Raw genomic sequence first — 27,528 nt, forward strand, 5'->3', positions numbered from 1 at the left:
CTTACCATGCTTTTATGTATAAGAATGAGGCTTCTAGCTCTAGGCAATCAACCCATGTTAAATTGCCTAAAAAGAAAACTCCTACTGCATCAAATGAACCTAATATTTCATTTAAGACTTTTGATGCTTCTTATGTGCTCACTAACAAATCAGGCAAAATCGTTGCCAAATATGTTGGGGGCAAACACAAGGGCTCCAAGACTTGTGTTTGGGTACCCAAGGTGCTTGTTTCTAATGTGAAAGGACCCAAGACCGTTTGGGTACCTAAGAATAAGGCCTAAATTGTTTTGCAGGTTTATGCATCCGGGGGCTCAAGTTGGATTATTGGTAGCGGATGCTCAAACCACATGACAGGGGAGAAAAGAATGTTCTCCTCCTACGAGAAAAACGAAGATCCCCAACGAGCTATCACATTCGGGGATGGAAATCAAGGTTTGGTCAAAGGACTTGGTAAAATTGCTATATCACCTGACCATTCCATTTCCAATGTTTTTCTTATAGATTCTTTAGATTATAACTTGCTTTTAGTTTCTCAATTATGTAAAATGGGCTACAACTGTCTTTTTACGGATATAGGTGTTACTGTCTTTAGAAGAAGTGATGATTCAATAGCATTTAAGGGAGTATTAGAGGGTCAGCTATACTTAGTTGATTTTAATAGAGCTAAACTCGATACTTGCTTAATTGCTAGGACTAATATGGGTAGGCTCTGGCATCACCGACTAGCCCATGTTGGGATGAAGAATCTTCATGAGCTTCTAAAGGGAGAGCACATTTTGGGACTAACCAATGTTCATTTTGAGAAAGACAGGGTTTGTAGCGCATGTCAAGCAGGAAAGCAAGTTGGCACTCACCATCCACACAAAAACATCATTACAATGGACAGGCCACTGGAGTTACTCCACATGGGTTTATTCGGCTCGATAACTTACATAAGCATTGGCGGGAGTAAGTATTGTCTTGTTATTGTGGATGATTATTCTCGCTTCACTTGGGTGTTATTTTTGCAGGAAAAATCACAAACCCAAGAGACCTTAAAGGGATTCTTGAGACGGGCTTAAAATGAGTTCTGATTAAGAATCAAGAAAATAAGAAGCAATAATGGGACGGAGTTCAAAAACTCTCAAATTGAAGGCTTTCTTGAGGATGAGGGCATCAAGCATGAGTTCTCTTCTCCCTACACACCTCAACAAAATGGTGTAGTGGAGAGGAAGAATAGAACTCTATTGGACATGGCGAGGACCATGCTTGATGAGTACAAGACTCCGGACCAGTTTTGGGCTGAGGCGATTAACACGACCTGCTACTCCATCAACCGGCTCTACCTTCACCGAATCCTAAAGAAGATATCATATGAACTCCTCACCGGTAAAAAGCCCAATGTTTCATATTTTAGAGTCTTTGGTAGCAAATGCTTTATTCTTATTAAAAGAGGTAGAAAAACTAAATTTGCTCCAAAGGATGTAGAAGGCTTTTTACTTTGTTATGACTCAAACACAAGGGCATATAGAGTCTTCAACAAATCAACTGGGTTAGTTGAAGTTTCTTGTGACATTATGTTTGATGAGACTAATGGCTCCCAAGTGGAGCAAGTTGATCTTGATGAACTAGATGATGAAGAGGATCTGTGCGTCGCGCTAAGGAACATGTCCATTGGGGATGTGTGTCATAAGGAATCCGAAGAGCCAATTCAAGCACAAGATCAACCATCATCTTCCATGCAAGCATCTCCACCAACCCAAGATGAGGATCAGGCTTAAGACAATGAGGATGAAGATCAAGAGGACGAGCCACCTCAAGAGGAGGACGATAATGGGGGAGATGACCATGACAAAGACAAGGAAGATGAGCAAGAAATTTAGGGTCAAAGACCGCCACACCCAAGAGTACACCAAGCAATTCAAAGAGATCACCTCGTGAACTCCATCCTCGGTGACATTCATAAGGGGGTAACCACTAGATCTCGAGTTGCTCATTTTTGTGAACATTACTCTTTTGTCTCCTCTATTGAGCCATACAGGGTAGAGGATGCACTAAGAGATTCGGATGGGGTGCTGGCAATGCAAGAGGAGCTCAACAACTTCACGAGGAATGAGGTATGGCATTTAGTTCCATGTCCTAATCAAAATGTTGTAGGTACCAAATGGGTATTCCGCAACAAGCAAGACAAGCATGGTGCGGTGACAAGGAACAAAGCCTGACTTGTGGCCAAGGGTTATTCACAAGTCACATGTTTGGATCTCAGTGAACCTATGCACCCGTAGCTAGGCTTGAGTCAATTTGTATATTACTTGCCTATGCTACTCACCATGGCTTTAAGATTTACCAAATGGACGTGAAAAGTGCTTTCCTCAATGGACCAATCAAGGAAGAGGTCTATGTTGAGCAACCTCCCGGCTTTGAAGATAGTGAGTACCCTAATCATGTTTATAAACTCTCAAAGGCGCTTTATGGGCTCAAGCAAGCCCCAAGAGCATGGTATGAATGCCTACGAGATTTTGTTATCACTAACGCTTCAAAGTTGGCAAAGCCGATCCTACACTCTTTACTAAAACTATTTCAAAATATTTGTTTGTATGCCAAATTTATGTTGATGATATCATATTTGGGTCTACTAACAAATCTACATGTGAAGAGTTTATTAGGATCATGATACAAAAATTCGAGATGTCTATGATGGGAGAGTTGAAGTATTTCCTAGGATTTCAAGTCAAGCAACTCTAAGAGGGCACCTTCATCAGCCAAACAAAGTACATTCAAGACATACTTACCAAGTTTGGAATGAAGGATGCCAAGCCCATCAAGACACCCATGGGAACAAATGGGCATCTCGACCTTGACACGGGAGGTAAATCCGTAGATCAAAAGGTATACCGGTCGATGATAGGATCTTTACTCTATTTATGTGCATCTCGACCGGATATTATGCTTTCCGTATGCATGTGTGCAAGGTTCCAAGCATATCCTAAGGAAGTTCACCTTAGGGACGTGAAAAGAATCATGAAATATTTAGTTTACACTCCCAAGTTTGGACTTTGGTACCCTAAGGGATCCACCTTTGATTTAATAGGATATTCAGATGCTGATTGGGCAGGGTGTAAAATTGATAGGAAGAGCACATCAGGGACTGTCAGTTTCTGGGAAGATCCCTGGTGTCTTGGGCTTCAAAGAAACAAAACTCAGTAGCTCTTTCCACCGCCGAAGCCGAGTACATCGCCGCAGGTCATTGTTGCGCGCAATTACTTTGGATGAGGCAAACCCTCAGGGACTATGGCTACAAATTGAGCAAAGTCCCTCTCCTATGTGACAATGAGAGTGCAATCCACATGGCGGATAATCCCGTTGAACACAGCCGCACTAAGCACATAGACATTCGTATCACTTTTTGAGGGATCACCAACAGAGGGGGGATATTGAGATTGCTTATGTTAGCACCAAAGAACAATTAGTCGATATCTTTACCAAACCATTAGATGAGAAAAGTTTTAGCAAACTTAGGAATGAGCTAAATACACTTGATTCTCGGAATTTTGATTGAAACATTGCACACATAGCTCATTTATATACCTTTGATCATATCTCTTGTATGTCTACGATTAATTGGTTTTCAAGTGTATTTCTATACTAAGTCGTAGATTGAAAGGGAAATGGAGTACTTGACGAAGACAAGGCTTCCACTCAACTCTATCGTTATCATTTATCCTTCGCCGTCACTCCACACCACTCTTCGATTGGTATAATCTTCACTCTTATTTGCTTATACCAATGGGGAGAAAATTTGAAGGGCTCTCAAAAGTCTCCGTTTTTGGCGATTAATGCCAAAGGGGGAAAAATATTAAGCCCAAAGCAAAAGGACCGCACCACCACCTTTCGAAAATTTTTAATTGATATATTTCAAATTGGTATGATTTTCAATTGGTATATTTTCAAAATTAGCATCTCAACATATTTCCAATTGATATCTATTAAATCTCTCTTGAAAGCTAAGAGGAGAATTTCATTCAGGGGAAGTTCTGTTTAGTCAAAGGAAAAGCATTTGAAACAGGGGGAGAAAATTTTAAAGCTTGAAAATGCTTCTCAAAATCTTATTCATATATCTTTGAATATTTGCAAAAAGACTTTGAAAAGATTTTTCCAAAAGAATTTGCAAAAACAAAACAAGTGGTGCAAGCGTGTTCCAAAATGTTAAATAAAAGAAAGCAAACCATGCATATCTAGTGAAACTATAAATTGGTTTAATTCCAAGCAACCTATACACTTACATTATGCAAACTAGTTCAATTCTGCACTTATATATTTGCTTTGGTTTGTGTTGGCATCAATCACCAAAAAGGGGGATTGAAAGGGAAATAGGGTTTAACCTTTTCTTATAAATAATTTTGGTGGTTGAATGCCCAACACAAATAATTGGACTAACTAGTTTTTTCTAGATTATATATTCCACAGGTGCATAAAGGTTCAACACAAACCAATAAAAAGATCAAGTTAGGGTTCAAAAAGAAAGGAGCAAAGAAACCCAAGTGTGCCCTGGTCTGGCGCACCAGACTGTCCGGTGTACCACCGGACAGTGTCCGGTGCACCAGGACGTACAGCTGCGAACTCGCCACCTTCGGGTTTCTGAGGTCGCGCTCCGCTATAATTCACCGGACTGTCCGGTGCACCAGCGGAGCAACGGCTCCTTCGCGCAACGGTCGACTACAAAAGCCGTTGACTCCGTGAACAGTGAAGAACAGTGGGCAGAGTCAGAGCGCAGAAGTCAGAGGCGCACCGGACAGTGAACAGTGTGTGTCCGTTGCGGCACCGGACTATCCGGTGCCACTAGAAGACAAAGCCTCCAACGGTCATCTGCGCCAGAACCCTAACGATTGGGTGACGTGGCTGGCGCACCGGACAGTGTCCGGTGCGCCCATCGACAGCAGCCACCCCCAACAGTTGTTTTGGTGGTTGAGGGCTATAAATACCCCCAACCACCTCCACTCCAACAATCCAAGCATTCACAATAGTGCATTCAATACAAGAGCAATACACTTCACTCCAAAGACACAATTCAAGTGATCCATCCGCTCAAAGTCTCAAATTCAACTCTAGCGCATAAGGACTTGTGAGAGGATTATTTGTGTTCTTTGTTGCTCTTGTTTGCTTGGCTTGGCTTTCTTTTCTTTCTCACTTCTTACTCTCAAGCTTTGTAAGCGAGGCAAGAGATACCAATTGTGTGGTGGTCCTTGCAGGGTCTAAGTGACCCGTGAGATTAAGAAAGAAGCCTCACTCGGTCTAAGTGACCGTTTGAGAGAGGGAAAGGGTTGAAAGAAACCCGGTCTTTTGACCACCTCAACGAGGACTAGGTTCTTTAGAATCGAACCTCGGTAAAACAAATCACTGTGTCATCCGCTTTATTTTCGTGGTTGATTTGTTTTCCCCTCTCTCCCGGACTCGGATTTTATTCTAACGCTAACCCCGGCTTCTAGTGTGTTTAAAGTTGTAAATTTCAGTTTTCGCCTATTCACCCCCCTCTAGGCGACTTTCAAACACAACTTAATTCGAAAAGAGTTTATTTGCCAAGTGTTTTTTGACACTCAACAAAGAACTTATTTGTCGAGTGTTTTTTCAACACTAGGCAAAGACAATTTAAAAATCATATTTTGAAGCAGTAAATTAATTCAAATAAAAAGGTTTTTAACTACAAATTTCTATAACTCATCAATATGTACAATTTATATCTTGATCATTTCTTCATATGACAAAATAAAAGTAAATTTATTCATAAAACCTAGATCTCTCTCGTAGTTTATGAAACTACCAGAGAGATGTATAAGATTTGTGAGTAATGTTAGAATTATCTTGTAAGATGAATAAATGATCAAACAACCAAAATAACCTTTGCAGACCTTGAGAAGCTATAGAATTTTGTAGTTGGCAACTTTTTCATTTGAAGTCATCTTGTCAACGAAAACTACGTCTGAATTTTAAAAATTTAAAATTTTAATTTTGAAAACGACATCGAATGGAAAAACCACCAACATAAAAGTTGTAGGTCTTGAAAAGTTATGAAACTTTATAGTTGACAATGTTTTGGTTTGAAATCATCTTGTCATGCAAAATTATGTTTGAATTTTAAAATTTGAATTTTTCAAACTACCGCAGATGGAAAAACCATCAAAATAAAAGTTGTAGGTCTTGAAATGTAATGAAACTTTGTAATTGACAATTTTTTTTATTTAAAATCATCTTACAATAGAAATATTTGTGAGAAGTTTTCAAATTTGAAATTCAAATTTTGTAAACTGCTCTGGATGTAGAAACTAACAAAATAGATCTTGTAGATATTGAAAAGTTATGCAACTTTATAGTTGGTAACATTTTCAATTGAATTTGTTTAGTGCCTCAAATAATCAAATTACTCTCGGTTTATTATAATACATGAGGAATGAAAACGTGATATAGATATAATTGATGTGGTAGTGTAGTGGTAGAGGGGTTATACTTGCGAGAGAGGGTTGCGAGTTTGAATCTCACAATTCACAAAACATGTAAAATTGATTCCAAAAATAGTAAAAAAAATATAGAGCAATGATTATGACAATGATAGTGGTTAGGGAGTTGTTCCCATAATTTAAAGAATGTTTTGCTGTTTTTTTAGATTTTTTGTGATTCTTAATTTGCCGAGTGTTTTTCTTTTCTGATTGTTACACTCGACAAAGGTTTTGTCGTGTAAAATGGCATTTATTGAGTGTATGGGAAAGACCTTCTGTCCGGTAGTGCTTTAACCTTCGCCTCTGAAAGAGTTGTCCAAAAGGGATAACTACGTGGAGACGAAAGTTAATTACCTTTTTAATATTGTGTTGCCTTGTTATCGATTGTCTATAGCAATTGAGAACTAGTGACCAACATTGACGACCACCGTGGAATTCTTTGATAGGTGATCAAACAATATTAACTGAAGTGGTAGGTGAAGACGAGCTGTAGAAGTATATACACAATGCAAGTTCAAACAAACTAGCGGCACCCAAAATGTACTAACTAACCACCCCTTGACGACACAACATGACAATACAGAGCACAATCACTACCTTCGCTGTTTGCTAGCTAGCTAAACGATCCCCGATTATCATATTAGCTAGCTAGCCAACGAAAGACACAAGAACACATCACACACACGGAACCCTATAAGTAGAGAGAGACCCCGGCCGGCTCTCTCAATTATGCCTCCACTCCATTAGGTTCGCCCTGTGTCGGTCATCCCTCTCCCCTTCTCTTCTATTCCTGCGTCCCTTTCCACAACGCTGTCTCGTTCTCTAGCTCACTAGCTTTGACCGTTTTCCAGGCTCTAGCCACCCCTGTGTCCCCCAGCGATCCCCCACCATGGGCTCCCACTCCCACCTCGGCCAAGCACTACAAGCCCACCACCACCACCACCACCACCACCGCGGCGGCGAGTGCGAGCCAGCGACGGCGGCGGCGGCGAGGTCGCGGTGGGCGCCCAAGCCGGAGCAGATCCTGATCCTGGAGTCCATCTTCAACAGCGGCATGGTGAACCCGGCCAAGGACGAGACGGCGCGCATCCGCCGCCTGCTCGAGCGCTTCGGCGCCGTCCGCGACGCCAACGTCTTCTACTGGTTCCAGAACCGCCGGTCCCGGTCGCGGCGCCGCGCCCGCCAGCTGCAGCAGCAGCAGGCCGGCTCGGGCCCGCAGCACCCAACCGCCGCCGCAGCCGCCGGCCACGTCCACGGCGCCAACGCCAACGACGGCGTGTCACTCTACGCCATGCACGGGCACGCTGGCCAGCAGCAGCAGGCGCGCGCCGCCGGCCTGCCCGCGGTCGCGCCGGTGGTGCTGCCGCCTGCCGCCGTCGCGTCGTCGCCCCGCTTCTTCGGCGACGAAATCGATACTGACGGCGGGGACGACCTCTTCGCCATCTCCCGGCAAATGGGGCTCATGTCGCGCGGCGGCGAGCAGCATGGTTGCGGCTACGTGGCTAACAACGACGCCTCCCAGTCCCACCTGCTGAGCTACCAACCAACTGGTGAGTGTTCTTATTATACAGTCTGTGCCTGTGCATTGCATGTGGAATAATCTCATAGATATACTATACATTGCATTACGTGTATATATATTTGTACTACTATATTGTAGTAGTATAATACTAGTAGTAGTATATATACGTAGTTTGTGAGAATACAACGGATAATCGTATGTATGTAGTGTGATCTATCATTGTGATTATGGGGTTACATTTAATGATGGCTGAGAACGATGACAATTTAATCCCAGGGACGGCGACGACGGCGGCGGCGGCGTATATCCAGGTGTCCATCAACGGCGTGGTGTACGAGGTGCCAGGCGCCGGGGCATTGCTGGACTTGGCAGGCACGTTCGGGCGCGATGCGATGCTGGTCCACTCCTCCGGCGAGATCCTACCGGTGAACGAGAACGGCGTCCTCATGAAGAGCTTGCAGATGGGGGAATGCTACTACCTGGTAGGCCATCAGCTGTGAACGATTATGATATCAATCATGACAATTACGACGTTATTTATACGACTATATATATGAAATCTGTTTTCTCCTTTATTTTTCCCAGGTTTCGAAATCTACTTAATAACCAGCTGCTGCTTGTTGCCTGCTGCTGCGTATTATGATGATTTGAGTAATGTGCTAGTAAGAAGCATGTAACGACAATTGATGAGTAGATTGTTAAGTCGTCCATATGTTATACTATCTTAGTTCTCGAATATTTATCGCTTGCTAGTTTAACTTTCGAACTAAAACAACGCGACAGGAAGGAGTATCAGTATGTACTAATGTGTTGTTCCCAAGCTCTCTTGATGTCTCCGCATCGATGTACATTATTATCTGAATGCATCGCCCCCCCCATGAGAGTTTCCGTTTCATATAGTTCTGCATATTTTTCTTGTATCTCATGAATGGATAATCCAATGCAAAATGACATTCCTCATTCTTCCATCATGCTACTGTTTGTCTACTCAGATTTCCTAAGCTAGGTATATGTACTTTGCATGCCATTGACAATCTGAGGTATATATGTACCTCTCATGCACATAAGCTCTGGTGCTGCGAAATGGTACTTATTTGTACACCCTATGCGCAAAAGCAATCCAATTATAGTAATCTTAGCAGATATGATGATGTTCTGTGAAATGGTACTTCTTTGTACATTATTATTTTGAAACCGGACAAGTACATACGTGATGGTGCACTTTTTGGCCTGGTTTCATTGTTTGGGCACTCTAGTATTCACATCAATCCACGTGTATTGAGATGGATTGAGGTGTAATATAACTATTTTACACTCTAATCCACCTTAATACATATTGATTGAGATAAATAATAGAGTATCCAAACAAGCCTTATTAGAAGTCCCAAGGCCTCGTTTGTTTCGTTGGAATTGAATTCCATTTTAATAATTATAATTTAGATAAAACTAATTAAGTTCATATATTTATATATGTAATATATTTGTATATTACCCTAAATTATATGAGAGAGATAGTTATATACTACATTTATGTTATAGCAAAGCAAGTAAAAGAGTGTGTTATAAGTTGTACATCGGAAAATAGCATGTAAGTTTATAGAATCAATTTCCATCTCTCACCCCTATGAATTTGAGATAGGCTTATATGATAACTTTGGAAAATGGTGGAAACGTCACATTCTAGAACAATAGCCTATTCCATTAGTAAAATTCCAATTCCTCAAAATAAAAGGAAACAAACGGGGCCTAACCATTTTCTCATTCCTCCTTGATAATTATGTATCACATTACTATTTTGCTTAGTTTGCACCTTAATTACTAACTAGGTAGGTGCCCGTGCGATGCCACGGAACATAAATTGCGAACCTCTAATGGACTTCATTTGAGACAAGTGATGCTCAAGAAAATGGGGGTAAACTGACACAGCTATCACTTGCATTACTTGCCCTATGCGCAGAAGAATCTGACACAGCTATCACCCATGAAGATTTCCGGTTAACTTGTGGAACCGGACTTCATTTGAGACAAGACAACAATACCAGTGTTGAGCTTGCCACTCGGCCATGGCACACGCGAGAACACGGGATGATCAAGTAAGAACTGAACATAATGCACTAATACAAAAGGCTGGCTTGTGTTCGCTTCCTTGCTCCACAGGAAACATAGCTGATATACAAATCGAGAAGTTTTACATATAGAGTAAAAAAAGGTCCTGCTCTCGTGTTTTCGTGTAAATCTGGATTCTGTTCAGTTCTTACCGTGGAGCTATGCTTCCTAGGTAAAACTTCTCGATTTGTATAACTTCTCGATTTGTATAAAAACTTCTCCATTTACATATTGGGAAGTCTATATGTAAAACTTCTCGATTTGTATATCAGCTATGCTTCCTGTGGAGCAAGGAAGCGAACGCAAGCCAGCCTTTTGTATTAGTGCATTCTGTTCAGTTCTTACTTGATCATCTCGTGTTCTCGTGTGTGCCATGGCCGAGTGGCAAGCTCAACACTGGTATTGTTGTCTTGTCTCAAATGAAGTCCAGTTCCACAAGTTAACCGGAAATCTTCATGGGTGATAGCTGTGTCAGATTCTTCCGCGCATAGGACAAGTAATGCAAGTGATAGCTGTGTCAGTTTACCCCCATTTTCTTGGACATCACTTGTCTCAAATGATGTCCATTGGAGATTCGCAATTTATGTTTCGTGGCATCGCACGGGCACCTACCTATAAAATACAGAAAACACAAAGAAGTATTTATATTTGGTACGGTACTAAGCACTCACGTACGCACACTACAAAACGAATACGCTAGGCTAGGCATGTTGATTGGAAGAGCTCTTGCCATTGACGGCATTGGAAGGGGTCGACTCTATTAGTCATGAAACGACCTACAGAATACAGATTGCATCACAGAAACACCAAACACCAGAAATCAAGTAAGACACTGGGCAACTTGAATGCAGGTAAACCGTACCTGGGGGAGGAGATCCCCCTCACCAGTAATAAAGTTTTAACAGTCAAGAGGACTATGTATTTACAGCGTTTGAGACTGGATCAACCGGCAATGATAGATCAGGTGAATATATGGCGGAGGAGGCCTCCTGAGTAAGAGAACGACTTCTCCGTCTCCTCCAGGCAGTGGTCCTTCTCCTCCCGAGACCAGCTCTGAGGAACCAACCAGTACATGGAAAAGAATTTGACAGTTAGTTTTTCCTTCGAGAATCTGCCGTTCAGTTTAAAAAGCTTTAGTACTTGCGTTTGGTTCCAGGGTGAAGGAAACAGGTGACGCCTAAGAGGGGGGGGGGGGTGAATTAGGACTTCTAAAACTTTTACTAAACTAGGCCACAATTAAATCCCTAGAGCAAAACCTATGCAAATAATCAAACTAGAATGTGCAAGCTAGGTTTTGTCTAAGTGTTGCTATCTCTACCGCAAAGGCTAAGTTTCAATCTACACTAAATAAGTATGACAACAAGATTGAAACTTAAATGCTTAATATAAATGCGGAATGTAAAGAGCTAAGTAGAGAAGCAAACTCTCGTGGATGACGCCGGTATTTTTACCGAGGTATCCGGAACCACGCAAGGTCCTGACTAATCCTCGTTGGTGCCCCTACGCAAAGGGAAGCCCACGCGAGGGCCAAGCACCACGATCGAGTAACTCCGTAGAGAGCCACGGGCCTTCTCCACGCGCAAGTGGTGCTCCGCTTCCGGCTCCTCTCGGACGCTCCCCGCCGTCTCCACTATCGAGCTTCCGGCCGAAACGCCGCGGGTCTCGTTCCCTCTGGTACACGGTGGCGGCCGTGACACAAACGCAGTTGTCACGGTCTCGCAAGACTCTCGCCCCACTCGGTACAATTACAACGACTCACGCAAGAGCCGAGGGGTTGTGTGGTTTTACAAAACTCACTCAACTAACTAGGATTCACCTAGAGCAAGCGCTAAAGCGGTCTAACTAACCTAAGCACTTCGCAAAGCACCTACGCTAATCACCGAGTGATTCTATTAAGCACTTGGGTGTTTGAGCTCTTGGAAATATGCACTATGTGTCTTGGTATGTTGCTTGGGCTCCCACACTTGAGAATGGCCGGTTGGGGTGGTATTTATAGCCTCCACACCCCCAACTAGCCGTTGGACAGAAAGCAGCAGCTTTCTGTCGTCGGGTGCACCGGACAGTCCGGTGCACCACCGGACACTGAACAGTAGATGTCCGGTGCACGCCACGTCAGACGACCGTTGGCGCCTGTAGCAGTCGACCGTTGGATCCGACCGTTGCCTTTCTGCCCGTTGGCACACCGGACAGTCCGGTGCACACCGGACAGTCCGGTGCTACAGCCAGAGAGCGCCTTTCTGCGGCCTCTCTGCGCAGACTGTCCTGTGCCTCACCGGATAGTCCGGTGCACACCGGACACCAGTGTCCGGTGCGCCACCAGGCGCTGGCTGACAGCCCTTTTCTTGGATTTCTTCGCTGAATTCTTCGGGCTTCTTCGTTCTTGAGTATTGGACTCCTATGCATCTTTTTATGTCTTCTTTTGAGGTGTTGCATCCTCATTGCCTTGGTCCAATTCTCTTCGCATCCTGTGAACTATAAACACAAACACTAGAAAACTTATTAGTTCACGGATTGTGTTGTTCATCAAACACCAAAACTCAATTAGCCAAAAGGCCCGGGGTCCATTTTCCTTACAATCTCCCCCTTTTTGGTGATTGATGACAACACAACCAAAGCAAGCAAATAATACAAGTATTTGAATGAAAATATACAATCTACTTGCTAAGATGCATGATTGTCCCCACAGAGTGATATTATGGACTTAAGCCTCCCCTTAACTCCATAATTCACTTACTTCCTATTTTAGGACCAAATAACCAAAACCACTTGAAAAGCTAGTTGTAGATATAAAATTTTAAATTGGTGGTGTTTGGTGTTTGATATAGTTTTCATTGCTTTGGTCCCTAAACTTCTCCCCCTTTGGCATCAACCACCGAAAAGGAAGACATTAAAAGCATGTAGGAAGTAAATAAAAGCTTGCCCTCAACCAGAATTGAATCAAATGATATCACTAGAAGGATATTAAATTAAGCCATGAATGATACCACTTGCAGGAGTTCCTCAAAAGATTACTCCCCCTAAATGAGTATTCTCTTTTAGAAAGAGTTTTTCTCCCCCTTTAGAGATGAAGAAATACTCCCCCTGACAGAGATCCTCAACTTAGGAAAAAGCATGTGAAAATTAGAGGTGCAAGACATGATTTGAAAAGACTAACTTCCCTTATGCATAGGTAACAGAATATGAGTTAACTACTTATGCATTTTTAGCAACATGGAAGCATATGATATGAAATATAGTCTAATCAAATATTGGAGAAGACATGTAAATGATACTGAATGTAGTCTCAAAAGATACCAATTAAAGATCAATGGCGAGCTTGAGAGACATGAGAGTTCTTGGAGATTTCGCAGTGGAAGATTGTTGTCTTTCTCCGGGGACTTCATTTTCCTTACAATGAGACTATCACATGAAATAGACTTGAAGAGGTGTTAGTCTCAAAGTGTTAGATTATAGAGTAACCTCCCCCTAACGGTGTGCATACAAGTTTTGAATACTTGTAGGAGACATGCACTTTGATTTGATATCAAGAGGGGCAAATTATCCATAATCCAAACTTTGGCACATATAAGTTAAATGATACACTTTGTAGAAATCAAAATTTTCGATTGATGCATCATTTACTATGGAGTGACATAAAAGCTATGTGCCGTACTTTAACTAAACATTTTAAGCCATGTAGGTTTGCTTAAGTATATGAATTAAAAACAGGCAATCCTACCATATGATTTACCTAGTATGCATGATTTCAAAAGTACAAAATGTAATACTAGGCAAGAAAGGTAAACTAGATAAAAGATAAATAGATACGCATATCTAAAAACGAGAAATACAATAAAACTAGTTACCTTAGTCATGGGTGGGAAATTTGGGTCCAAAATTTTCACTAACCCACTTGGCAATAAACTTGATCCAGTATGATGTATCCCACGATATACATCCCAATTTAGCCAAGTCTCCAAATTTCCCGAACCTTTGGTCCACTCACTTCCCTTTCGGGATCCAAACCTTCTTGGTGCTTTTCATGGTTGAAATTATCTCTTTTGGCACCCAGATGCGTTTGGCCCCCTTTCCTTTGTTGGCTTGCTTGTTGGCCTTGATTGCTATCACCTTTCCATTCTTTTTCTTCTTGATCAAATATGGTGTAGCATCCTTTTTGTTCGCCTTTTTGATGTAGGTGTTGGAGATTTTGCTTGATGGCTTTTGCTTGAGCTTTTGCCTTTGTTTGTCCCCGGTCATCGCCTTGCATTGGAAAGACTTGTGGCCTTCCTTGTGGCACAGCCTACAAATCACAGTTTCTCCCTCCATAGGCTTGTTCACTCCCGCAGTGGTGTTATCCTGTGGAGGTTGGATTTGTTTGGCTTTGCCTTTCTTGTTATACAAGGCCTTGCCAAGGCGAGCCACTTCTTGCTTTAATTGTTCATTTTCCTTTGCAACCTCATCCGAACATGTCTCTACAACAATATTCTCAACAACGACTTGGTTGCAGGGGTTAGAATCATCAATTAAATCAAAGCAGGAAGTAGAAGCATCTTTCTTAATTACTTCAGGTATTTCAACTAAAGATGCTGCTGGGGTGCTACCAATGTTTTCTAGTTTAGTAGTTAGCTCATTATTGTGTATGCTAAGAATTTCCATTTTCTCTAGCAAATTTTCAATAGCTTCTTGGGAGCTAGCTAACTTAGCCTTAAGTTTTTCATTCTTTTTAATAAGGCTATCATCGGTAGCAGTGGATGAAGCACTAGACTCTAATAACTCAATTTTAGTTGATAGCTCACTATTTAAGTTTGCAAAAGTTTCAAATTTTTCTAGCAAACCTTTGTAATCATTTTGAGAGCTAATCAACTTATTTTTCAAAGTTTTAAGTTGAGCTTTTTGCTTAGTGCAAACATCCTGGAAAAAATTTACGGCTTCCGCAAGTTCTTCTAGAGAGGCCTTTCCCTCACCTTCATCATCACTACTACTTTCATTACTAGAGGATGGAATGCTTTTGTTACCTCTTGCCATAAGGCATTTGTGTGATGACCGTGATGATCGTGATGAGGACCGGTGGCTGCGCGTCCTTGGAGGTTCATCTTCACTTGAAGAATCATCCCAAGTTCTAACACTTGTGAGTGCCTTGCCTTTGCTCCTCTCCTTTTTGGGTTTGGCCATATTTGGACAATTGTCCCTGAAGTGGCCCTTCTCCCCACATGCGAAGCATCCTCTCTTCCTTTGCTTTTTCCTGTCAATGTTAAAGAGAAGATCCTCGACCTGCAGGGGCACACCCATTAGATTAATCTTGCGGATCATCCTCATTACCTTTCCGACGCGTCGGATTGTTTGTTCGTCCTCGGAGGATGATGTGCATGGTTGATTATCTTCATCATCATCACTTTCTTCTTCTTCCTCTTCTTCACTTGAGGAACTTGGAGTGGGAGCCTTCTTTTTGCCTTTCCTTTCATCACATGCGAAAGCATATGGCCTTGAGGAAGTTGGCTCCTTTCCCCGACTCATTTTTCGCGACATTTCAAAGGCCGCGATTTTCCCAATCACAATGGTCGGGGTCATGTTGCTCAAATCCTCCATGTTGTGAAGGATGGTGATGATGCTCCCATATCTTTGTTGTGGTAGCAGGGAGATAATCTTCCTCACAATGTCCGCATCACCTAGCTTATTAATGCCAATAGAGTTGAGCTCATTGATTATTAGATTCAAACGAGAATACATGTCTCTAATAAGCTCATCATCTTTCATGGTAAAAGAATTATACTCATTTAAGACTAGGCAATGTTTTTGCTCACGGACATTTGATGTGCCGTCATGGAGCTCATGCAATTTTAGCCAAATCTCATTAGCAGTTTTCAAGGTAAATACTTGATTAAAAATATCCATGCTAAGAGATTCATACAAGCAATTTTTGGCTCTAGCATTTAAATGAATTTCTTTTTCCTCACTCGTGGTGGGTTTCTCGGGATTCTTGAGGGGTTTCATCCCGTCACGAGTGACTCTCCAAACACCTAGATCAACGGCCTCTAGGTAACAAGCCATTCTAGCACTATAATATGGGAAGTTAGTGCCGTCGAAGTGTGGTGGCCTATGGGTATCCATCCCTTCCTCTAAAAAGCGTTGGCTCTTTTAGCGGTGAAGCTAAAGCGTTTCAAATGAGCCAAACCGGGCTCTGATACCAATTGAAGGAAACGGGTGACGCCTAAGAGGGGGGGGGGTGAATTAGGACTTCTAAAACTTTTACTAAACTAGGCCACAATTAAATCCCTAGAGCAAAACCTATGCAAATAATCAAACTAGAATGTGCAAGCTAGGTTTTGTCTAAGTGTTGCTATCTCTACCGCAAAGGCTAAGTTTCAATCTACACTAAATAAGTATGACAACAAGATTGAAACTTAAATGCTTAATATAAATGCGGAATGTAAAGAGCTAAGTAGAGAAGCAAACTCTCGTGGATGACGCCGGTATTTTTACCGAGGTATCCGGAACCACGCAAGGTCCCGACTAATCCTCGTTGGTGCCCCTACGCAAAGGGAAGCCCACGCGAGGGCCAAGCACCACGGTCGAGTAACTCCGTAGAGAGCCACGGGCCTTCTCCATGCGCAAGTGGTGCTCCGCTTCCGGCTCCTCTCGGACGCTCCCCGCCGTCTCCACTATCGAGCTTCCGGCCGAAACGCCGCGGGTCTCGTTCCCTCCGGTACACGGTGGCGGCCGTGACACAAACGCGGTTGTCACGGTCTCGCAAGACTCTCGCCCCACTCGGTACAATTACAACGACTCACGCAAGAGCCGAGGGGTTGTGTGGTTTTACAAAACTCACTCAACTAACTAGGATTCACCTAGAGCAAGCGCTAAAGCGGTCTAACTAACCTAAGCACTTCGCAAAGCACCTACGCTAATCACCGAGTGATTCTATTAAGCACTTGGGTGTTTGAGCTCTTGGAAATATGCACTATGTGTCTTGGTATGTTGCTTGGGCTCCCACACTTGAGAATGGCCGGTTGGGGTGGTATTTATAGCCTCCACACCCCCAACTAGCCGTTGGACAGAAAGCAGCAGCTTTCTGTCGTCGGGTGCACCGGACAGTCCGGTGCACCACCGGACACTGAACAGTAGATGTCTGGTGCACGCCACGTCAGCCGACCGTTGGCGCCTGTAGCAGTCGACCGTTGGATCCGACCGTTGCCTTTCTGCCCGTTGGCACACCGGACAGTCCGGTGCACACCGGACAGTCCGGTGCTACAGCCAGAGAGCGCCTTTCGGCGGCCTCTCTGCGTAGACTGTCCGGTGCCTCACCGGACAGTCCGGTGCACACCGGACACCAGTGTCCGGTGCGCCACCAGGCGCTGGCTGACAACCCTTTTCTTGGATTTCTTCGCTGAATTCTTCGGGCTTCTTCGTTCTTCAGTATTGGACTCCTATGCATCTTTTTATGTCTTCTTTTGAGGTGTTGCATCCTCATTGCCTTGGTCCAATTCTCTTCGCATCCTGTGAACTATAAACACAAACACTAGAAAACTTATTAGTTCACGGATTGTGTTGTTCATCAAACACCAAAACTCAATTAGCCAAAAGGCCCGGGGTCCATTTTCCTTACACAGGGACTTACCGAAGCGACTTGGTTAAGCTTGTTGCGGACGTTCTGCAGCAGCTGGGAGAGATTGCCCTCCCACTTGTAGAACTCCAGCTCTTTGTTGTTCAGAATCTTCTCGGAAACCTAAGATACCAGGAGCACATGGTACTGTGTTAAATGATACGAGATAATGGAGGAACATGTAGTTTCAGACTTCTGAACTGCCCAGATCAGCAACGAAAGGTAATCATATTCCTAACCAGAAGTGCATTGTAGTATCGACAAAGAAAAAAGGCACAAGGAATCATATTCAATAGAGAATGCATATGCATGCTTGGGGATTTGATGGCATCAGACACCTGAATGTGCCAATGTTGTGTAAATTATGCTTGCCAAAACAATGTTGTGACATGATGCCATGTACTACTCAGTATTTTGTCATTTTCTCAGAAGGGGGGAGGGTCACCTTTTTGCCAATCATTCGGCCTCCAGCAGTATGAGCAAAGTACACGTTATAGAAATGGCAGATAAAGGCCTGGGGGTCCTCCTCAGACAGATCTTCCAGTAGAGAAGCGTATGTGGTGCCAGGGGCCGATGGTTTTGGAATTGTGTGGCCCTGTTGCCTGAACCATTCCAGATCATTTTTCAGCGCCTCTGATCTCTCCAGCCCAGTATTCCAAAACTCTGCATCTGAAACACACACCACTAAAAATGTCAACAAGCAGCATCTTTGCAGATCCTGATGAAGCAATCGCCCATTAACTACTACTCCCTCTGTTATTATAAGACATTTTTTATAGATAATTTTTTTTTACTTTATATCTAAGACATAGTGTGCATTTAAGTGCATAGTGAAATCTAAATATCTGGAAAACCTAAAACGTCTTATAATTTAGAATGAACGAAGTATGAACATAGATGAACAAATTGATCGCCCAGTAGCAGGGGCATGCATTGGTCGAGGGAGAGGATGCTACGGAAAAATTGATGAGACTTCAACAAAAAATCCGTAATTAAACAAAAAATACGAAAACAGAATTAGTATATGCAACAGATCTTAATTAAGAAATATACACTACAGAAGCGAAACACGATATAAATAGGGAAACACAATAAGTCAGACAAGGAAACATCAATCATGCATGCAACATATCCTAATTAAGGAATATAATCATGCATGCCCTACAAAAAGGAAACACAGAATAAAAAAACACAATAATCACGCAAAGGGAATGTGCATGCACCCCTTAGCTGTGACAAAGGGGCTTCAAGAGGAAAACAACATCATGCATTAGCATGGGTGGGCGGGCCAGTCGTGAAATAGTAGATTTGTTTGCCAGTGATAAAAATGGAGCTTAAAAAGGCCATGTGTAGAACTGCTATCATTTCGCCTCTACGCCTATTTTTTTATCTAGACTGTGGCCACAACTATAGGAACAGTCATGGAATGAAATGATCTTCCACACCAGCACTTATCATTTAAACTGAAAATTCTATGCAACTATACTCAATACATTTCAGCCACAATCTACAAAGAGAACTGTCCTATTGACATGGTAGAATAATTCCTACAGCTGTGACAAAAGGAAGTAAACTCTTTATATTTTATCTTCCCTGCTGTGTTGAGATTGGCAGTTTGAAGTTAAAACTGTCTCTGTTTTTGAACTTAAAACTCTCTCCAGTATAGATAAAAAGGCCACGTATAGAAATGCTACCATTTCGGCTCTACACCTAATATTTTTATCTAGACTGTGGCCACAATAATAGGAACAGTCATGGAATGAAATGATCTGCCACACCAGCACCTATCCTTTAAACATGCATTTGTATAGGAACTGAAAATAGGAAACCAATTTTAAACTGTAATGAAATGATCCATAATGAAATGATCTTCCACACCAGCAATTTATTCACACCAAAAAGGACTAAACCACTGTGATGTATGTGTGGAAACCAGATTTCTAGCAAATTCAGGAGCTATTTCTAGGACCTAGGAACTGAAAATAGGAAACCAATTTCAAACTGTAATGAAATGATCTTCCACACCAGCAACTTATTCACACCAAAAGGAACTAAACTATTGTAATGTATGTGTGGAAACCAGATTTCAAGCAAATTCAGGAGCTATTTGTAGGACCTAGGAACTGAAAATAGGAAACCAATTTCAGACTGTAATGAAATGATATGTAATGAAATGATCTTCCACACCAGCAAGTTATCTACACCTACCTGTCATGTCAGAGTAGGGCGTGTTGGGAGAACTTCAATTGTCAGGTTGTCTCCAGCAATGAACTTCATTGTTTGTCCATATGATACTTGGTAAAATCTAAAATGGGAGCTACACATACCAAAGCCAAAAAAGTATGCTTCTTCCCTTTCTCCTTAGGTGCATAAGTACCATATTCTTTTGCAATACAGTTACCTGGCATGTTTGTTGTCTTTCAGTTCAGTTTGGTGTCTTTCAATACAGTTTGATGAGGCTGATAACTGAAAAAAATAAACGTCTTTCAGTTCAGTTTGTATTGTGATGTCCACTCAAAACCTTCAAACATTTCCCTATATGACAGTCAATTAATTTCACTGTATGGTCGCCACTAACAAAATAAATGCCTTTCAGTTCAGTTTGTATAAAATGATCTTGTGGATGCAAGTGTTTTCCATCTGAACTGAAAGCAATAGCAATAGTTGACCTAGGAGGTGGCAAAAGAGAGAAACATGGCAAGCCAGCATGCATGGACTGTGATTCTGCCCTGTACACAGTGAGGTTTAAACGAATCATCTAAAAAAAGAAAGATGTGAATAGACTCACATGAGAGGGTATTGCACTTCTGTTAGTTGATGTGCATTGTGTTTTTGTGTAGGAATATTGGAGATGTGCCTTCAACACTCTACTCTCGATTGTCTCCAGATCAGCAACTCACTGCAGAAACAAATTTAAGATATGAGGTCCCAAATTCCCAATCTTCAAAAACTCACTGTAATTTAGTGTTGCAAGATAATGGGGATGTAACAAGTCCAGTAGTTAATATATCCATGAACTTTGCAATCCCTGCAATAATAGGTGTCCCATCAGTGCCCGTCCCACCTACTATTCTAGCCTGCAAAATGAAATTGAGGATCAAGTTATTTCTTCTAAATCAATGGACATATATTAGTTTATTATTGTTCTATTTGTCTAAAGGAAAGTAGTTTGGAAACATGATGATCTGCTCCCCAATTCCGTTTCCGCCTGGGCCGCAAATTCCTCCGCCATTGCTGCTCCCCTCGCTCCCCCTCTTCCCCCGCTCGTATAGGGTGCATGTAACAATTACAAGGGAGCATAGTCACACTGATAGAACTATGAAACTTTAAAGATACATTAGTACATACAGATGTATTGATAGCTATTTTCAAAGAACACATAAAACTTTGAAATAGTATATAGTTAGTTGTCTTTAAAATAGTAAGTAAGGATCTAATAGAAAAAATGGAATTACATATCAAAATTTTGATCTCAGTGAAACAAATAGGAAATACAGAGAACTAAGTAATAACGTAACTGAAACAATTAGAAATAGCTATCATTAGAGCCCTAATTAATTTTGATGCAACTATTTTCTTTCTATTAGACCACACGAAGAATCAAGCTACCCATCCGCCGAAACTTAAGTTAAGTCGAGTAGCTCTTGTTTAGATTATATCATCAATATATACTAACCTCTTTCTTTTTTGTGTAAGGTCGCTCAAGATCCAGCTGCCTGCGATACTGCACAACAAAGCAGGCAATAATATGGAACAAATTCGTATTTTTATGAACCATCAAGATCGTCCAGATGCCTGTGGTACAGCACAGCAAAGCAGTCAATAATATCGAACAATTTCGTATATTTATGAACCATCATCTATACTGATTATAATTCATGTTCACAACTGCCTTCCTCAGATTCTTTGGATAGCATCACTGAGATATGATAATACATGAAGCGGATGAACACGGATCAATATGGGTCTGTGCCATTATTCTGCATGATCAGTAGCCTAACCTGAGAGCCATCCAACGTGACATCCTTCACATCCAGGACACACAATCTCTTGAATAGCGTAGCGACAGCGACGGTCTCGATCTCCTGGTCGAACGCGAGCGCGATGCCGCCACCGCGGCGGACGGTGCGCTCAGCCTCTCGCGCGAGGTGGGACGGGAAGAGCGCACCGGAGGTCGCCGAGGGGTCATCCGAGAACACGAGGTCGAAGGCGCCATCGGAAAATGGGAGGTGGTGGGGATCCGCGCGGCGGACAAGCGGCGGGAACTCTACGAGGTCGACCCCTATGGCGTCTCTGGTCCCCGATGCGCGGAACGCGTCGACGGCGTGGCCGGCGCCGGCGGCGAGGCAGAGGACGCGCGAAGGGGCCGCGAGGATGCCGAGGCCGCGGAGCGGCGGGAAGGCGGACATGGCCAGGGAGGCGGCACGGCGTCTCCAGCGCGGGGAGGCGCGGAGCTTAGCGAGGCGGTGGTCGGGCGGGACCACTCGGCGTGAGGCGGCGTCGCAGGAGCTGCGGGGGAATGGGGCGAGCGAGATGGTGAGGGCAGGCTGGTGGGACGCGGGGAAACAGTAGATGGATGCATGGCGCAAGAGGTACAAGAGTGAGAGTGTGGCGACGGCGGCCATCGCTATGGAGACGCGCGTGATCAACCGTACCGCGTGCCGGTCAATCGCCGCCGGCGAGCGAGTGGTGGAGGCGGCCATAGATTGGATCGTCCGGCACGCGGAGGAGGGGGGTCCGACCAGATCGAGGATGGAACCCTAATTTTGTGGCTGCTTCACATGGATGGGTATCACGAGTTGGTGGTGAGGGGGAGGGGGGGCGCGGGATCACCGCCCGGCTACGCGAGGGGGCTAGGGCTGCGAGGGAGGGGGAGGGGACGCGCGGGCGAGGGCACAGAGGGGCTGAGCGGGGGGAGGCGGGGGTGACGCGGCGGCGGACGCGAGCGGGGGCAGGCCATCACGACAACGAAGGAAGGGGATACGCGGGACGAGGGCGAGGATCGCGGGGGCGCGAGGAAGGCGGGGGCACATTTGGTGTGGACGCTGACACTACTCTCTTAATAGAGTAGTATAGATAAACACAGAAACAATGCTTGTTTCTGGGTTAGGAATGACTACCGTCATGCAATTAAAAGCGCATGCATGCAGTAGATTACTATTTTAAGGAAACAAGCATCAACCACAAAAAGCCATGCACTTAGGGATGCTACCAAATTTACCCAATAAAAGCTAGCTCCAACAAGGTCCTGTAAACGGTATTGAACCCTACATTTACCGTGTCCAAACTTCCTTTATACCTCCAACAAGGTCCGGTATATCGTGCTCTAAATTTTAGCGTTCGCTGATGAAGTGCTAAATGTGGCGGACGAGCTGCATCTTCTATACGCTAGTCGATCATCCCTGTGCGAGCACAGACGAATCCCGAGGAGATTTTTTCACAGAGAAGTTTTACTTTTTATGTCTTTTGTGGATGCTCAGCGCATGTGACAAAAAAGCAGTAAAACATAAGTGTAAAAGTTTAATTTCAGTACAAACGAACGGAATTCTGTTTGTGTGTACAGTAAGTTGTCAAAAATTGTCATAGTGACCAATGTTAATTACGTTTTAAAATAGGTACGGTAAGTCAAATTCAAATTATATGCAAAAGGTAGAACAAATATTGTAGTTTATGGATTCTGTTAACACTGTAGATATAGAGGACCAAATTTAGGGGATGTTGCTGGAGATGAAGAAGATATAGAGAACAGAATCTTTAAGAGAGTACTTTAAAGGACAAAGAATATTCCTTTAGAGGGCGGAATTTAGGGGACTTTGCTGGAGATAGCCTAAGATATGGTCCCACGAATTCCATCGCACTCTGGACATATAATTTCAGCACAAGTGTCGGGGACCATAATTAGGGGTACCCCCAAGACTCCTAATCTCAGCTGGTAACCCCCATCAACACAAAGCTGCAAAGGCCTGATGGGTGCGATTAAGTCAAGGCTCGGTCCACTCAAGGGACATGATCTCGCCTCGCCCGAGCCCAGCCTCGGGCAAGGGCAGCCGACCCCGGAGGATTCACGTCTCGCCCGAGGGCCCCCTCAGGCAACAGACACACCTTCGGCTCGCCCGAGGCCCAGTCTTCGCCAAGAAGCAATCTTGGCCGGATCGCCACACCGACCGACCGTATTACAGAAGCATTTAATGCAAGGATGGCCTGACACCTTATCCTGACGCGCGCCCCTCAGTCGACAGAGCCGAAGTGACCGCAGTCACTTCGCCGCTCCACTGACCGGCCTGACAAGAGGACAGCACCGCCTGCGTCGCTCCGACTGCTGTGCCGCTCGACAGAGTGAGGCTGACAGCAGCCAAGTCCGGCTTCGGGCGCCATAGAAAGCTCCGCCTCGTCTGACCCCAGGGCTCGGCCCCCGTCTCGGCCTCGGACGACGAACTCCGCCTTGCCCGACCCAGGGCTCGGACTCAGCCTCGGCTCCGGAAGACGACGAACTCCGCCTCGCCCGACCCAGGGCTCGGACTCGGCCTCGGCCCCGGAAGACGACAAACTCTGCCTCGCCCGACCCAGGGCTCGGACTCGGCCTCGGCCCCGGAAGACGACGAACTCTGCCTCGCCCGACCCCAGGGCTCGGACTCGGCCTCAGCCCCGGAAGACGACGAACTCCGCCTCGCCCGACCCGAGGCTCGGACTCGACCTCGACCTCGAAAGACAGACTCGACCTCGGAGGAGCCTCCGCCTCGCCCGACCCAGGGCTCGGACCGACCACGTCAAAGGGGGGGCCATCATTATCGTACCCCTAGATAGCTCAGGCTACGGGGAACAAGACCAGCGTCCCATCTGGCTCGCCCCGGTAAACAAATAATGATGGCGCCCCGCGTGCTCCATGACGACGGCGGCTCTCAGCCCCTTACGGAAGCAAGGAGACGTCAGCAAGGACTCGACAACCCCGACAGCTGTCCTTCCGCAAGGCTCCATTGCTCCTCCGACGGCCACGACATCACATGAACAGGGTGCCAAAACCTCTCCGGTTGCCACGACAGCTTGTACTTAGGGCACTAGCTCCTCTCTGCTAGACACGTTAGCACCCTGCTACATCTCCTATTGTACACCTGGGCCCTCTCCTTACGCCTATAAAAGGAAGGCCTAGGGCACTCGTACGAGAGGGTTGGCCGCGTGGAAAGGACGGGACGGCGCGTGCAGGCTTCTCGCTCCCTCCCACGCGGACGCTTGTAACCCCCTACTGCAAGCGCACCCGACCTGGGCGCGGGACAAACACGAAGGCCGTGGGTTTCCCCTTTACGCCTGTCTCCCTATTTTCCCCCCTTCGTGCTCCGTCTCGCGCCGACCCATCTGGGCTGGGACACGCGGCGACAATTTACTCGTCGGTCCAGGGACCCCCCGGGGTCGAAACGCCGACAGTTGGCGCGCTAGGTAGGGGCCTGCTGCGTGTTGACGAACAGCTTCCCGTCAAGCTCCAGATGGGTAGTCTCCAGCAACCTTTCCAGCCCGGGACGGTGCTCCATTTTGGGAGTCTTGAGTTCATGTCCCTCGACGGCGGCTACGACATGATACTCCTTCCCCCGCCGCGCGACAGCGACAATGGCGGCCGACAACCCGCCCGCCGGCGGTGGAATCAACGACGTCTTCCCCACGTGGCGGAAGAACAACATTCGGGTTTGTCCCGTCGCCTCCCCCACCGACGGAGGAGGAGGCGGGGCAACCAAGGCCAAGCAGGAGGCGGCACCTCGTCGGCTGTCGAGCGAGTCGACGGCGCCGACGCCCCAACGGGGGACACGTCGAGCGTCGCCCTCGCGTCTGAGACGAAGATGAGCGCCATTTCCCCGCAACACGCCAACTCCAAGCGGACGGACGACGCTAGCATGCTCGCAAAGGACTTGCTGGGCGTCACCCTCATACCTGAGACGACGGTGCAGTCTGCCCCTGACGCGACTTCGTCACCGCCCGCCGACCAAGAGGTACCGACCGATTCCCATCTCGTGCCTTTTGGATTCAGCCTCAACCCACCAAGCGACTTCGCTTCGGTGGAAGCCTTCATAGAGGCATGTCCAAACCCTCCGGGGTACGGTATGCGGTCACCCTGGGACCGGCTGACAGCCATCTCGACCTGCAGGCCCTCGGGTTCCGAGAAAGATGACGTGCCCGACTTTTGTTGGGATTTCTCCGGACTTGGCAACCCCAGTGCCATGCGGGACTTCATGACCGCATGCGACTACTGCCTTTCCGACTGTTCCGACGGTAGCCACATCTTCGACGACGAGGACTGCGGCCCAAGTCGTGAATGTTTCCACGTCGATCTAGGGGGTCCCGGCGAAGGCAACCATCTTGGTATACCGGAAAACGGTGATCCCCCTAGGCCTGCGCCTCGCGTTGACATCCTTCGGGAGCTAGCTGTGGTCCTAGTCCCTGCGGGGGGTCAGGACGCACAGCTCGAGCAAATCTGCGAGATGCAGGCCAGGCTCGACGAGGGAGCAGGAACCCTTGAGCCGTTCCGCCGGAACATCGGACAGGAATGGGCAGACCAAGCTCCGGCCGGAGAAGCGTGTCATCCACCCCAGGGCATCCAGCACGCATCGCCGATGATGTCAGGGCAAGGCCGCCACCGGCTTCCAGTGGGGTCGGCCAGAACCTGGCTGCAGCAGCGATACTTCTCCACGCGATGCCGGAGCCATCAACCACCGAAGGGCGGCGTATCTAGGGAGAGCTCAAGAATCTCCTGGAGGATGCCGCGGTCCGACGGGCCGAAAGCTCTGCCTCCCGAAGGCAGGGCTACCCCTCAGAGCATCGCGCCGCGACTTCCCGATTCATGTGGGAAGCCTCGGTCCACACCGGGCGCACGCGCAACACAGCGCCTGCTATCGGTGTTTTGGGTCCGACCGCACACCCGGGGTTGCCCCTCAAGGTGTTTTAGGAGTAGGACGGTGTCGCCGACTGTAGCTAAATGGTTCGTGCCTGATGCACGAGGAACAATGGACAATGTTTACAGGTTCGGGCCGCTTGGAAATGCGTAATACCCTACGTCCTAGTGAGTATGCTTTGCGTATGGATTACAAGGTTGCTCTCTAAAGCGTAGAGAATTGAGGTGGATGGTTGAACAGTCATGGGGTCGATCGATCTGAAGGGGGTGCCCCCTAGGCCTTATATATCCGACCGTGAGGCAATACATGTGGATATGCACCTAAAAGATAGTGAACCGTTTTTGTCTATCTTCCTATGATTCTGTCGACTTATCCTCGCCTGGTTACGTCGTTCGGGGCTCCAGTGCGGGAAAGTCGGATCTTCTGTTGCGGTCGCTTGCTCAACGCTGTGGAGCCGTCCGGGTTTGCGCCCACCCGGCCTTATGTCGATCTGCTTCACTAGTCGTTTCTCCCAGGCCCATGAAGGAGTGACCTCACGATTTATTGGGCTCTTGGGCCTTTCGTGAGGTCTTTTATCCTTCCAGTGGACCCAGGGGATATCTGTCCCCCACAAGCCCCCGATCTTCGGGCTGATTTTAAGATAATCAGCCCAAAGATCCTAGGTCCAGCTTGCGGTCTTTGTTTATGATAAGAAATGCTTTCCAAGCAGTCTGGTAAAAATGATTTTTTACTGTCTCCTTCTGCTTTGATCACTCGTAAACTGGAGCCTTGTTTCATGCTTGTGCCTTAGAGGTCGGCATTTCATATTGCTGGACCCTGAACTTCATTGGGTGCACCAGAGGTGCACCCAATGGGTGTAGCCCCCGAGCTTCGAGTGGATTTTGGAAAATAATCCACTCGAAGGTCTTCATCAGAAATTTTTATTTTCCACTTGCACTTTGGTTGAGGATCGATCCTGTCTTCAATCTTGTCTTA

General features: G+C 45.6%; 3 protein-coding genes across 3 annotated transcripts; 1 reads left to right on the top strand and 2 right to left on the bottom strand.

Moving 5' to 3' along the window:
* Positions 1–7,195: 7,195 nt before the first annotated feature.
* LOC100280846 (WUSCHEL-related homeobox 11) lies at positions 7,196–8,728 on the top strand. The gene is given in 3 exon segments (NM_001153766.1): positions 7,196–8,020; positions 8,269–8,474; positions 8,578–8,728. Coding segments are annotated over 3 exon segments (885 nt in total). The 5' UTR covers positions 7,196–7,359; the 3' UTR covers positions 8,596–8,728.
* Positions 8,729–10,918: 2,190 nt separating this feature from the next.
* Positions 10,919–20,894, bottom strand: LOC103642508 (uncharacterized). Its single transcript, XM_008665766.3, has 6 exons — positions 20,466–20,894; positions 20,079–20,143; positions 19,886–19,994; positions 18,123–18,346; positions 17,693–17,800; positions 10,919–11,151 (listed from the first exon to the last, which is right to left on the bottom strand). The coding sequence occupies exons 3-6, from the start codon at positions 19,890–19,892 to the stop codon at positions 11,059–11,061; spliced, it is 432 nt and encodes a 143-aa protein (XP_008663988.1). The 5' UTR covers positions 19,893–19,994; positions 20,079–20,143; positions 20,466–20,894; the 3' UTR covers positions 10,919–11,058.
* Positions 20,895–21,491: 597 nt separating this feature from the next.
* LOC103641196 (uncharacterized) lies at positions 21,492–22,396 on the bottom strand. Its single transcript, XM_008664563.3, has one exon. It carries the CDS (start codon positions 22,378–22,380, stop codon positions 21,634–21,636), a length of 747 nt encoding a protein of 248 aa, XP_008662785.1. The 5' UTR covers positions 22,381–22,396; the 3' UTR covers positions 21,492–21,633.
* Between the last annotated feature and the right edge of the window lie 5,132 nt (positions 22,397–27,528).

This window comes from Zea mays, chromosome 10, assembly GCF_902167145.1.
Source record: "Zea mays cultivar B73 chromosome 10, Zm-B73-REFERENCE-NAM-5.0, whole genome shotgun sequence".
NCBI classification, from domain to species: domain Eukaryota; kingdom Viridiplantae; phylum Streptophyta; class Magnoliopsida; order Poales; family Poaceae; genus Zea; species Zea mays.

Bases quoted from the DNA above. Each gene is read 5' to 3' on its own strand.
- LOC103642508 (XM_008665766.3), bottom strand. The intron at 17,801-18,122 runs GTGACCCTCCCC...CTGGTATCTTAG, and splicing joins GCCGAATGATTGGCAAAAAG to GTTTCCGAGAAGATTCTGAA. The intron at 11,152-17,692 runs GTAAGTCCCTGT...TTGGTTCCTCAG, and splicing joins AGCTTAACCAAGTCGCTTCG to AGCTGGTCTCGGGAGGAGAA.
- LOC103641196 (XM_008664563.3), bottom strand. From the start codon at position 22,380: ATGGCCGCCTCCACCACTCGCTCGCCGGCGGCGATTGACCGGCACGCG.